Source organism: Gopherus evgoodei, chromosome 11 (genome assembly GCF_007399415.2).
Source record: "Gopherus evgoodei ecotype Sinaloan lineage chromosome 11, rGopEvg1_v1.p, whole genome shotgun sequence".
Lineage (NCBI taxonomy): Eukaryota > Metazoa > Chordata > Testudines > Testudinidae > Gopherus > Gopherus evgoodei.
Genome location: NC_044332.1, coordinates 59,674,870 through 59,689,213, shown reverse-complemented (window position 1 = coordinate 59,689,213; position 14,344 = coordinate 59,674,870). Strand labels below are relative to the sequence as shown.

Sequence of the window (14,344 nt, the reverse complement as noted above, 5' to 3'; positions counted from 1 at the left end):
TGACATTGGCCACTGATACTGGGCTGGATGGACCTTTGGCAGACAAGATACTGGGCTGGATGGACCTTTGGTCTGACCCAGTATGGCTATTTTTATGTTCTTATGTAAGCCCAGGGAAGGGGGAAGAAGATCCTGAAGAGGGTCAGCATTTAATTGAACTGTGTTATCTCCCAAAGAGGATTAAACTGAACTGGAGATCTGGAGTCAGGAAGGAACACTACAAAGGAACACTACAAAGTGAAGAATCACCAGCGAGTGACCCTGGGGCACTGCTCCGTAATAAAGCAGTACCATTGGAAGCTAGCCCAGGAGGGGCTGAGAGACAGTTTGGAAAATAGCCCCTGAGGCTAATGGATCAGGGCATTACAGAGGGCACCATGAGAGGCCATGTTGGACTTGTGCCCCGGAAGGGGTCTGTTTTGTTTGTACACCTACAGACTGTATGTGACTCAGTTGGAGGTCTGAATCACTGAAAACCTGCTTGAGAATTTTAACTATCAACAGGGGTCACAACAAACAGAGCAAAGCTGAGAGACTGCAGGTGCAGACACACCCAGCTGGCAGGGGCACTCACGTGAGGTGCTGGCCCCATTACAGACAGAGGTTGTCTTTCTTTTAGGGTATGACACAGTAATGAGGACAGTGCTAGTGCTAACCAAATAAAAACAAATAATTTTAATTAGTTCCAGATGAGGTGAAACTAACAGAAGACTGTGATAGTTTCCCAAATGTATGGATATGCATCTAGGCAAATTAGAGGCACTGAATTTGTTGAGGTTTCTAATTATTTTTATAACTTCTGGTTTTGGCTCAGTTGTCCTCTCTCCTTTCCCGCACCAGCCCGCCATGAAATATCACATGATGCACATTAATTTCTTAATGGAAGTGTTAAAATGCTTTGTGCCTACTGAGTATTATTAATAATTCAAGATCTCTTCAGTTGAGCACAGACAAAAACTAGAGAAAAACACCTTTATCACTATTCACCAGATGCTGCAACTAACACTTCCAACATGAATTTATGGCATTACGCAAATGTTTAGTCTGTAAACAAACATACTCTGCAGTGGTCAGGCAGTCAATGTACTACTTCTGCAGTTGAAGTGAAGTGATGGCCTGCAAAATCTTTGCAGAAAATCAGTTGTTTATACCATACAAAGTACATCTATATCTGCCACAAATCAACTACAGAAATGTGAAGTGTGCACGTGTTTTAATCGGTTTTCCAGAGGCAATAATGTACTTATTATTTCAAAGGAAAACGTGTATGTATGTGTAACCTCTCAAATTCTGCTTTCTCCCACATATATTTATTATCATTAGATTAATTTGCAACTGCAGTTAGGATGGTATTCAGTATTTAAAAAAAATAATGTAATTGCTTTTGAACATCATTATAGCACACTTATTTTATAGGCATTGGTCTAAATGATTGAACTATTGCTAAAGGATTTTATTAATCCTGGGAGGTAAAGTACAAAAAGCATATTTTGAAGAGGGGAAGGAGTGGGGTGAAGTGGTTTTCCTACTGCTATAGTTCTGGTTGTTTTCAGTATCAGTCCCATTGCTCATTCTAGAAGGAACAGATCTCTATAGAAGCTAAACCAATCTAATTTGAAACAATATTTCTATTTAGCTCCAATGTGAAGATAATTATGAAGGAAACATGAGTTCTGGATCAGGATAAAATCTGGACTATTCAGGATGGCAGTTTCAATCAGAAACATCATCAAAAAAACCTTACAGGTATATTGGACATCCAAGTTGAGAAATTCATGACTTCGCCAAAGATTAGTTATGTGCATCTTAAAACACTTCCTATACCTTTCTTCCCCCATTTCTTATTGTTTAGAAACAAATAATTATTATTATTTAGGATCCTGGGAATTACCACGCTGAATCAGACTCAGGGCCTATCCAGTTCTGTTCAATATCTTCATCAATGATTTAGATCGGGGTGGGCAAACTTTTTGGCCCAAGGGCCACATTGAGGTTGCAAAACTGTGTGGAGGGCTGGGAAGGGAAGGCTGTGACTCCCCAAACAGCCTGGCCCCCACCCCCTATCCACCCTCTCCTACTTCCTGCCCCCCTCAGAACCTCTGACCCATCCAACCACCTGCTCCTTGTCCTCTGCCCCCTCTTAGGACCCTCCCCCACTGCTAACTGCCCCCTCTGGACACCGCTCCCTGTCCCCTGACTGCCCTGACCCCTATCCACACCCCTACCCTGACAGGCCCCCCTGGGACTCCCACGCCTATCCAACCCCTCCAATCCCCATCTCCTGATCCCTATCCATACCCCCAGCCCCCGACAGGTCCCCAGAGACTCTCACGCTTATCTAATCCACCCTGTTCCTGGCCCCTGACCACCTATGCCCCAGAAGCTCCGCCCCCTCCAAATGCTCTCTGTCCCCTGACTGCCCCCCAGAATCCCCCACCACTTATCCAACCCCCTAGCCTCCTTACCATGCTGCTCAGAGCAGCGTGTCTGGCAGCCATGGCACCCAACCAGAGCTAGAGCTAGACATGTTGCCACTCTGCGTGGCAGGAGTGTGCCGCTCTGCTGTCCAGAGCCCTGCCCACACAATGGCATGGCCACGGGGAAGGGAGGCAGCAGGGGAGGGGCCAGGGACTAGCCTCCCTGGCCGGGAGCTCAAGGTCTGGGCAGGCGGTCCTGCAGGCTGGATGTGGCCCACAGGCCATAGTTTTCCCACTTTCCCCATTTAGATAATGGCATACAGAGTACACTTATAAAGGCTGTGGATGATACCAAGTGGGGAGGGGTGCAAGTGCTTTTGGGGGATTAAAATTTAAAATGATCTGGACAAATTGGAGAAATAGTCTGAAGTAAATAGGATGAGGGTCATAGTGGACCACAAGATAAATGAGTCAACAGTGTAACGCTGTTGCAAAAAAAGCAAACATCATTCTAGGATGTATTAGCAGGAGTATTGTAAGCAAGACATGAGAAGTAATTCTTGGGCTCTACTCTGCTCTGCTTAGGCCTCAACTGGAGTACTGTGTCCAGTTCTGGGCACCACATTTCAGGAAGATGTGGACAATTTGGGGAAAGTCCAGAGAAGAGCAACACAAATGATTAAAGCTCTAGAAAACATGACCTATGAGGAAAGATTTAGCAAGTTAGGTTTGTTTAGTCTGGAAAAGAGAAGACTGAGAGAGGAAAAGATAACAGTTTTCAAGTATGTAAAATGTTACAAGGAGGAGGAAGAAAAATTGTTTTTCTTAACCTCTGAGGATAGGACAAGAAGCAATGGCCTTAATTTGCAGCAAGGGAGGTTTAGGTTGGACATTTGGAAAAACTTCTTAACTGTCAGGGTAGTTAAGCACTGGAATAAATTGCCTAGTGAGGTTGTGAATCTCCATCACTGGAGATTTTTAAGAGCAGGTTGGACAAACAGGAATGGTCTAGATATTTAGTCAAGCCATAAGAACAAAGGACTGGATTAGATGACCTCTCAAGGTCCCTTCCAGTTCTGTGATTCTAATCTATTATCCTGTTTCTGACAGTGTTCAGTGGACGGTGCAGGAAATACACAGTAAGCAGATGCTGTATAATCTCCCAATTTAAAATCTCATCCTAATTGCTAATAGCTAGTGACTGGGTTAAACCAGGGGTGGGCAAACTACTGGCTGAGGGCCACATCTGGCCCATCAAACCTTTTAATTAGGCCCTTGAGCTCCAGCCGCTCAGCACAGCTCCCAGAAGCAGCAGCATATCCCCCCTCCAGCTCCTATGTGTAGGGCAGCCAGGGAGCTGCTCAAGTGCCCACTCTGCAGCTCCCATTTGCTGGAAACCGTGGCCAGTGGGAGCTGCAGGGGTGGTACCTGTGGACAGGAGCAGCGTGTGGAGCGTAGGAGCTGGAGGGGGGACATGCCACTGCTTCCAAGAGCTGCTTGAGGTAAGCACTGCCCGGAGCCTGCACCCATGACCTCCTCCCATGCAACAACCTCCTGCCCCAGCCTGGAGCCCCATCTTGCACCATGAACCCCTAATTTATGGCCCCACTATGGAACCTGCACCCCCAGCCCAGACACCGTACCCCTTCTCACATCCCAACCCCCTACTTCAGCCTGGAGCCCCCTCCCAGACCCCAAACTCTTCTGCTCCACTCCCAGCCCCTTTCCACATCCTGAACACTTCATTATTTCTGGCTACACCCCAGAGCCCGTACCCCCAGCCGGTGCCCTCCTGCACCCCAACCCCCAATTTCATGAGCATTCTTGGCCTGACATACAATTTTCATACCCATATGTGGCCCTCAGGCCAAAAAGTTTGTCCACCACTAAACTCTGAAGTATTAGGATTTTATCCATTCCAATTTTTTTTTTCAGTATCTAAAACAACTCTGGAAATTCTTGTTATCCATATAAACACTCATTTTTCCTTTGAATCTTACTAAATTCTTGACATCAGTATCTTGTGGAATAAGTTTCACAATCTAATTATGCACTATGTGAAAAAGTATTTCCTTTATCAGTTTTGAATTAGCTACATTTCAATGTAAAGGACTGTCCCTTTGTTCTTGTATTTTGTGAGTGTGTATGTGTGAGAGAAAGTAGGAATAGAAGCTCCTGGTCTCTCTTCTTTAAATACTTGTATCATGTCCCCTCTTATCTGTCTCCTTTCTAAGTTACACAATCCCAATATTTTCAGTCTGTCTTCATATGAGAGATTTTCCAGTGGTCGTTCTCATTACCCTTCTCTGAACCCCCTCTAACTCTGCAATACATTTTATGATATGGGGTGACCAGCTGTTCACACAGTATTCTAGATGGAAACATAGCGACTCATACAATGACACTACAATGTTTTTGTAAACCTAAAGTTAAGATTGCTTATTTTTCACATAACTTGAGGACCTTGCATGAGGAGGCACAAGGAATATATTGAAGCTGTGGCAATTGAGGATTGTAATGCTTTGGGGGCATATAAATGCCATACCATGCTACAGACTTAATTATATTGTGGAACTTATTGCAAACCAGCTGTATGACCCATTCTCTCTCTCTCAGTTCTGAACTGTAGGTCATTACCAGTGCTTTTAGGGCTACACAGGATATATGCTTCTTTACTTAGTTACTAAAGTCTTAAATAACATTTTCTGGAAATATTGCAAATACAATCTCAATTGATCACTATTGGCATTGATTTCACAGCTAGACTAAAATCTGCTGCTCTGTAACAGTGTTACAGGTTTAATTAACATCTTTGTTACCACTAAAAATCATCTGTACAACTCATTATATCTCAATTATATAGCCAGTTGGAAGGGATTTTGCAGAAACGCCTTCAAATCTAATGCACATTAATGGTATATTACTTTACCAGTGCAACTTTTCTTTAGATCAACTGTATCTACTCTGTTATGAAAGAAAAGTTTTCATTTCCATCCTACTACATATTTAAATACAAGCAAAAAGGACTTTTATGTTATTTTAAGGACCTTTTAATAATAAAATATAAAGGACCTGCTTTAAAGCACAATGTACCACGTGCATGTGCTGGGTATCGGGGGAAAGGATGCGGAGGATGTAGGGCTGATCTGCAATAATTTATTAATACTGTATGGGACTGGTTATTGAGATAGGTACTGTATGGCTATATTGGGTTACTGGAATGTTTACTGCATGCATATATTGCCTTATTGTAATAACAGGCTGTTAACAAAAAGACGACACAGTTGATCCAGATAAAACACCTCCTGTTAAAGAGATCAAGAGGTTAAGGGACAACACCTGAGCTATTAGATGTAAAGCTAATTCTAGGCACTGGCCAGTTGTTTTGCCAAGGCTGAGAGTCTAAAGATCAAAAGTACAGTAACAGTTAAAGTAGTTCTCTAAGGAGAGGGCAGTTGTCAGGGGCTGTTCATGAGGCACAGGCTGATGCAGATACAGGTCCTGTGGAGAGATCTGAAGCAGTTGGGCCTTCCTACACTTCAGGGGGATGATAAGCATTAGGAAAGATAGAAGTGAACATGGATTGTTTTATAGTTTTAATATCTTTTTTCTTTACTGCTGTACTGCATTCCTATTGTTAAGATTCATCAATACTTCGTTTTAAGAGATCTGTGTGGTCAAAGGCTAAAGTCCTAATACCTGGGGGGGTGAGGAAGAGGAGTGCATGCAAAGGCATGTTCTACACTACGCGTTTATACTGAATTTAGCAGCGTTAAACCGATTTAACCCTGCACCCGTCCACACAAAGAGGCCCTTAATATCAATATAAAGGGCTCTTTAAACCGGTTTCTGTACTCCTCCCCAATAAGAGGAGTAGCGCTGAAATTGGTATTGCCATGTCGGATTAGGATTAGTGTGGCCGCAAATCGATGGTATTGGCCTCCGGACGGTATCCCACAGTGCACCATTGTGACCACTCTGGAAAGCAATCTGAACTCGGATGCACGGGCCAGGTAGACAGAAAAAGCCCTGCGAACTTTTGAATTTCATTTCCTGTTTGGCCATCGTGGAGCTCTGATCAGCACGGGTGGCAATGCAGTCCCAAATCCAAAAAGAGCTCCAGCATGGACCGTACGGGAGATACTGAATCTGATCGCTGTATGGGGAGACGAATCTGTTCTATCAGAGCTCCGTTCCAGAAGACGAAATGACAAAGCATTTGAAAAAAACTCCAGGCTATGATAGACAGAGGCCACAGCAGGGACTCAGCACAGTGCTGCGTGACAACCGTAATGGAAAGCCAAAGAATCAAATGGACGCTCATGGAGAGAGGGAGGGGAGACTGAGGACTCCAGCTATCCCACAGTCCCCGAAAAGTATTTGCATTCTTGGATGAGCTCCCAATGCCTGTAGGGTCAAAAACATTGTCCGGGGTAGTTCAGGGTATAGCTCGTCAATTTACCACCCCTCCCCCTCTGTGAAAGAAAAAGGAAAAAAATTGTTTCTTGCTTTTTCAATGTCACCATATGTCTACTGCATGCTGCTGGTAGATGCGGTGCTGCGGCGCTGAAGAGCAGCATCCCCTCCCCTTCCTTTCCTGATGGCAGACGGTACAAAATGGTGGAAAACCATCATCATCCCATGAGTGATCCTGGCTGGCCTCGGTGAGGTCGGCTGGGGGCACCTGGGTAACAATGGGAATGACTCCCTGTCATTCCTGGCAGATGGTGCAAAATGCTAGGTAACCATCCTCATCATAGCAGCTGAAGTCTGAGCTCCATCAGCCCCCCCTGCACCCTTTCATGTCTAAAGAAAAGATTCTGTACTCCCTGGACTATCATAGCAGCTGGAGGCTGCCTACTCCTCATTTTATCTCGCTAAAAAGTCAGTGTTTCTTATTCTTGCATTCTTTATTACATCATCACACAAATGGAGAGACACTGCCACGGTAGCCCAGGAGGGTTGGGGGTGGAGGGAAGCAATGGGTGGGGTCGTTGCAGGGGTACCGCCTAGAATGGCATGCAGCTCATCATTTCTGTGGGATCTCTGGGGCTCTGACACGGAGCGGCTGTGCTCTCTGGTTCTCTAGTACACTTGCCCCATATTCTAGGCAGGACTGACTCTATTTTTAGACAAAACATAAAGAAGGGAATGATCCGGGGAGTCATTCTCATTTTTGTCCATGCGCCCCCGGCCAACCTCAGCGAGGCCAGCCAGGAGCACCCATGACAGCAGCAGACGGTCCAAAATGATTGATAACTGTCATCTCATCGCCAATTTACAATGGCAGATGGTGCAATAGGGATGGTAACCATCTCTGCTACCTTGCAAAGGCAAATGAATGCTGCTGTGTAGCACTGCAATACCGCCTCTGTCAGTAGCATCCAGTACACATACAGTGACAGTGACAAAAGGCAAAACAGGCTCCATGGTTGCCATGCTATGGAGTCTGCCAGGGCAATTCAGGGAAAAAGGGCGCGAAATGTTTGTCTGCCATTGTTTTCATGGAGGAAGGATGGAGTGACGACATTTACCCAGAATCACCTGCGACACTGTTTTTGCCTCATGCATTGGGATCTCAACCCAGAATTCCAATGGGCAGGGGAGACTGCGGGAACTATGGGATAGCTACCCACAGTGCAAAGCTCTGGAAATCGACGCTAGCCTCGGTACATGGACGCACACCACCGAATTAATGTGCTTAGTGTTGCCACATGCACTCGACTTTATACAATCTGTTTTACAAAACCAGTTTATGTAAAATCAGAATAATCCCGTAGTGTAGACATACCCAAAGAGACTTGAGAGGGGCTGCTAACCAGGTAACCATGATAAAGGAATCAAATTACAGTGGGGCCAGCTGAAGGATTTCTGGCTAATTCAGACATAAGGAGTGGCATGTACTCCACTCCAAATCAGCAGGGCCACCCAGAGGATTCAGGGGGCCTGGGGCAAAGCAATTTTGGGGTCCCCTTCCATAAAAAAAAAGTTGCAATACTATAGAATACTATATTTTCGTGTAGGCCCCTGCAAGGCCTGGGGCAAATTGCCCCACTTGTCCCCCATTCTGTGTGGCCCTGCAAATCAGGCCAGTTTTGCTTGCTGGGTGGAAGAGGGGGCGGAGGCATTCTGAATGTGACTAGTCCCCTAGGCAGGGAAGTAAGATGTCCCCTCTCCCAGCCTGCACAAGACCAAGAACATTAGGTGTGTGGGTAGGGTAAAGGCAAGACAATTATACTATCCACTCTCAAAATCAAACATCAGAACCAGAGTAATGCAAAAGGTGCACATGCAGGGTTCACATGCTGCATCCTTTCAAATCACAGTACAGGGGTAGGCAACCTACGGCACACATGCCAAAGGCAGCTTGTGAGCTGATTTGCAGTGGCACTCACACTGCTCGTGTCCTGGCCACTGGTCCTGGGGGCTCTGCATTTTAATTTAATTTTAAATGAAGCTTCTTATACATTTTAAAAACCTTATTTACTTTACATACAACAACAGCTTAGTTATATATTATAGACTAATAGAAAGAGACCCTCTAAAAATGTTAAAATGTATTACTGGCACGTGAAACCTTAAATTACAGTGACACCACTTCTGAAAGGTTGCTAACACCTGCACTAGCAGCTACTTCTCCTCACATGCACACCAATTCAGCACCAGATACAACATGGCCAATAATGGCCACAATGGATCTCCAGTGATTCTTCAACTACTTTATAAAAAGTTTAGCTCTCTCTCCTCTTCCTCACACTATTTTGTGTCATGGGGTGTCCAGTAGATTACTAGAAAGATGTCTGTGGACAATGGCTTTGGAATAACTGATTTATTACACCTTTCATCCTAAAGGGTCCTGAACACAGTACAAACTTATGTATACAAATTTATATACAATTATATTCAATAATAATTTAAGCAACACCCGTGCATGTTGGAATCTGACAATTATAACGCTACACACTTTAGGATAGGAAGTGAATACTGTGTCCAACAGAAGAAAAAAAAATACACTAGGGAATTGAAATAGACTATAATTAGTCAAGCTAGAATTTGGCCAGGACACTAAGGTTAACATCCTTACTCTTACAAAATGTTGCATGGGATCTTTATTGGATAGAAATGTCAAAACTTTAGTTGTACATTCAAAAGATCTCACTTACTGAAGCACCAGCATTACTTCCGACAATAAATATAAGCTGTAGAGGTCTGAAATCCAAGTAACGAGTTGGCTCAAACCAATTTTGTTTGTGAGATCTGATGGGACCACACCATGGGGGATCACAACATCGACTAATATTACTTACTCACACATCTGTTGTCATCTATCAGCATTCGATCCCCCCTACATGAACAGTTCACTCGACCATCAGGAGTCAAAAGGCACAAGTCATGACAGCCTCCATTCATTTGTGCACAGGGAGACAGTTCACCTGAAAAATAAAGAACTTTTGTATTATCAAGTTAATAAAAACAGTCCATCTTCTATTAACTTTGTGGTATCTGCTTCAATGTTTAGTATTATTCGAAAGATCAGACTTCAATGCAGTTCAGTCTCTTGGTAAATGTGTTATGGGTCACTGATACATTGACAGATTTCAAATAAAAGTCTCTACATATACCAGTTAGGTAGGAATGCCATAATGCCAGAGAGGTTACTGTATTAAATAAGATGGAGCTACTTTTAGCAGAGGTGTAAAATGATTAAATGCAATATCCAAAAATGACAAATATTTACAAAGAATCTACTAAGAACTTTTCCATTTCTGAATGCTCAAGCCAGAAAAATACACACAGTATTCCACTAAAGTTTAATTTCTTTGGAAAAGGAGTGTTCTCTATCTTTTAGTTAATATTCCACATAATGAAAAGAAGAGGTTATGAAATGCCATAACATATAATTTGATGAAAGCTAATTTAAATTTCTGAAAGCAACTATGTATAATAAAGAACCCATTATATTTTGTTTTGTAACTTACAATTGTTAGTATCATTGGCAACAGCAATGATGCCCATTGGCTGATGTGGTATATCAGATCGAAGAACTTTTGTATCTCCTCCTGTATATTTATTGGAGCGAAGAATAGATCGTCTCACCCAGTCTGACCAAAAGATATAGCCATTATATACAGCCAGGCTAAGAAAAGTGCCTGGTCCAGACTTTACAATTACCTGAAGTACAGAAATACATAAGAAAAGCATTTAGATGGCAATCAGATGTAGATTTATTTATTTATTCAACCAACCTGTATTTTAATAATAACTGAGGGAAAGGAGATCAAGACAGAGAATATTAGTAGATATTAAGGAAAGCAAAGCTAATTGGGAGACCTCAGTTAGAAGTTAGAACATATTATTTGAATAAAGAATGAGGAGGGAGTGTTGCCTGGTGCGTTGAGTAGGGGATTAACACAGGCTCTATACTGACTCACTGTGTGTCTTTGGACAAATCATCTGTACTTCAGTTTACCAGTATCATAAGACAGAAATAATACTACTTATCTACAGTAATTTACAAGGGTGTTGTGAGGTTTCACTTATTTATTTATTTATTACTACAAAAGTTTTAAAATGCAATTACAGTTGCCTGCATGGTGCTTTGCGTGCCTATTGCATAAAATAAAAAACACAGCATAAAAATATCTACCTTAGCTGCTCTTATCAAAAAGGAGACAGAACAGATTCTGCAGCATACCTGGAAGGCTTACAAATCTGATTTCTTGCTAATCAAGGTGGGGAGTAAGTTTCAAAATTGAAGACTGCTCCCTGAGATCATTCTGTCAGAAGCTCCTTCTCATTTATATTCAGGAAGATGCAGGCCAAGTTAATGAATGTTCGTAAAGTGTTTTGAGATTCCCAGATGAAAGAGGTCATATAAATGCAACTGAATATTACTAAATTACATTCCACTGTTCAAAACTTAAAAAGAGTTATTAAAAATATGGATTTTGGTTCACTATATAGTATATTGTCAAAGACTTTGAACAAGTGGAAATATTATTCCCACAGATATAGTTTCTGTTTCTCATCTCATTCCAGATGATGACTTTCCTAAAAAATAATAGAAAGACATGGGCCACTGCTTATTTGACAACACAGGCACCAGTGGAGAATATAAACAATGCAGTAAATATTAATTAAGATAATTTTATTTTCCTTATTGCTCAGAAACTCTACTAGATTAAATTCTAACCCCAAATTACATTATTTTCTCTGAATGAACAATTATGGATTTTTAACTTTTAATGCTGCTATAGGGATAAAATGGAAAAAGAAATATAATTTTATTTCAGAAAAAATAATCTGTGCTCTGCTCTAGCCACTTATAGAATGATGTATATATGAAAAGTATGTAACAACAAGAATAAAATCTTATAGAGTGATTGTTTAATGAAAAAACCCTCCCTGCCTCTGAGGTGTAATATTTTTAATTCCTCAGTTATTCATATAATACGTAGGAAAAGCTTTGGACATAAGATAGATCTTTCAGAGTTCCCTAAAAGTCAAAGGAATTAAGCGCTATCAGATCCTGGGTGCAGAGATAAAATGCATTCCAGAGACAAAGATTCCTTCCTGAAAATGCCCCCCCAGCAGTCCCTCCTATTTCAGTGGAAGAGTGGTTAGCTCAAGTGCCTCAATCGACCTAACCGTTGTAGTGTTGCAGCAGAAGGGTAGCTCCAAACCAAACTTCTGGGAAATCCCTATTGATTTATTTTATTTAATCCCCAATTGCACAATCTTTACAAAACTGACAGCCATACTGACAACTTGGTTGAAGCCAACAGGCCATATTTACAGAAATTTACAATAATTTTCTATCAATTTGTATTCCTCATTGGTCATTTACAATAAAACAGACTATGAATACTTTTTAAAATATATGTTTTAATGACCATAAATCATGTTTTCTTGCTTGTTCTTCCTTCCCCACATTTCCTATTTCCTTTTCTCTCCTTTACTTCTCTCACACCATTTCTTTTTTCTCCCTCTTTTATTCTCCATCAGATTTTTTCTTCTTCCTATTTCCCCTATCATGTTTCCTCTGTTAACTAACATGTCCTCTTGTCCCCTATGTTCTTCAATCCCTTCCTGTACATTCTGTCTTCTCCTATCTCCCTCCAACCTCCATTCTTGAATCTTTCTTTTCTATCTTCCTCCTCAACACACTCATTGTTTTCCCTCTTTGGCTCTCAATTTCCAAAGTACTCTCTCTTCTCCAATCATCCCTGTTTCTCCCACCCGTTTCTTGTTTCTCCACTCCTTTCCAGCAGTGTTTCTCCTCAAGGCTCAGGCTAATCATGTGTTTGAAAATGGAGTCCCTCTCTCTTGACGGCCAACTGCAAGCATCCCTAGTGTGCTTTACTGTGAAATTTACTGATGCATAAACTAAACATTAACTCCACCCTGAAGTTGTCTTTTGTCTAAAAATAAACTGCTGATCAAACACTTCAGTTATTAGCAAATTAAAGTCAAACCTCAATCAGCATTATTTCAGTAATGATCAGTTCTACTACTCTCTCCTCAAAATCCGAAAATTGTGTGTATTTTAATCACTAAAATCAATCTATACAATACATGTACCCATGCCATTGACAATAAAGCTTCTATTAACTTCATGTTGTTTAAAATTTACATTTTATATTTTTCTCTAAAACAATCTCAAAAAGGTGAAGTACTAAACACAACTCTGAACATTTTGTTTTTATTTTAAGAAACTGTATTGATACTATGTATACTACAAACTAATGGATTAATCAGTACTGGCAATATCTATTATACATCTCCCCATGTTCTTCATATCATCCCACTTATATGTTGTTCTTTACATACCAATACAAATTTATTTATGTTTTTAATTTACTTACACAGATATAACTACCTTCAGAGAATGTTAAAAAGCCAAATCACTCAAACTAGGAAAAAATAGAATTGAGGTTGCTAATGCTTAAATCACCTTCCTTGCTTAAATGCATTATGATATAGTCTTTAATAACATTATCACATACTATTTTTTCACAGGAATAGGTAGGTATGGAACCAATCCTATAAATTTATACAAAGAAGTTTTACTGACTTCAGTGGAACTGTTCACAATGTTTTAATTTAACCATGTGTTGAAATCATCCAGATTCTCCTCAAAAAACCACAAAAGTGAGATCCACAGAATTGATGTCAGCAGAGCTATGAGAGTTTACACCCGCTGAAGATCTGTCACATAAATTATATACACATACATTAGGATATGCCTGTTGAATGCAAGTAGGTTACAAACAACACTCTGAAGGATAAAGGATGTAAAGTGGCCAAAAGGCAAAGAGATGTCTTACAAAAAAGATAGCCAGTGATACACATGGGATTAGGTTTGATATTTAACAGGTAATTATAGTAAGATAGTACTAGTAGCTATGGCTTTCTTTAATCTTCATTTATATATATAATTTTATTATTATGAAATGATGATTATCCAGAGTGACATAGTTAATTTATTTTTTAACTGGGAAACAAGAAAGATTTTTGCATTTTCATAGTCATAAAACTACACAATACTTTTTGGAGGTCTTTACTTAACCCAAATGTAACCTAACATACTTCGTTACTTGTAAAGAGAATAAGATAAAATAATATAAGGAAGAAGACCAAGACTCATTTTATGAACTAAACAGCTTACCTGTAGAACTGATTACATATGGAGTAGTTCAGTATTATTGTACAGAAGTACAGTGCTTCTGATTCTCATCACCCTTACAGAAACCTATACAATGTTGTAACTCCATGGAATTCATTGATATTACTCCTTATTTATACTGGTGTAAGTGAAATCCCCATTGTTCTACGTGGGGCCCCAGCCCTCACTTACTGCACACTATTCAAAGTCTGCCCTGAAGAAAGAGTAATTAAATTCCTCATGGACTTCTCTATGGGGTTCA

General features: G+C 41.0%; 1 protein-coding gene across 1 annotated transcript in view; it reads right to left on the bottom strand.

The window, feature by feature from the left end:
- LRP1B (LDL receptor related protein 1B) overlaps nt 1-14,344 on the bottom strand; it is an 875,307-nt gene that overhangs the window by 269,092 nt on the left and 591,871 nt on the right. Inside the window, exons 42-43 of the mRNA XM_030580310.1 lie at nt 10,397-10,589; nt 9,725-9,850 (exon numbers count right to left, since the gene is read on the bottom strand). Of these exons, the coding sequence (XP_030436170.1) occupies nt 9,725-9,850; nt 10,397-10,589 (319 nt within the window). The remainder of the gene's footprint in view (nt 1-9,724; nt 9,851-10,396; nt 10,590-14,344) is intronic.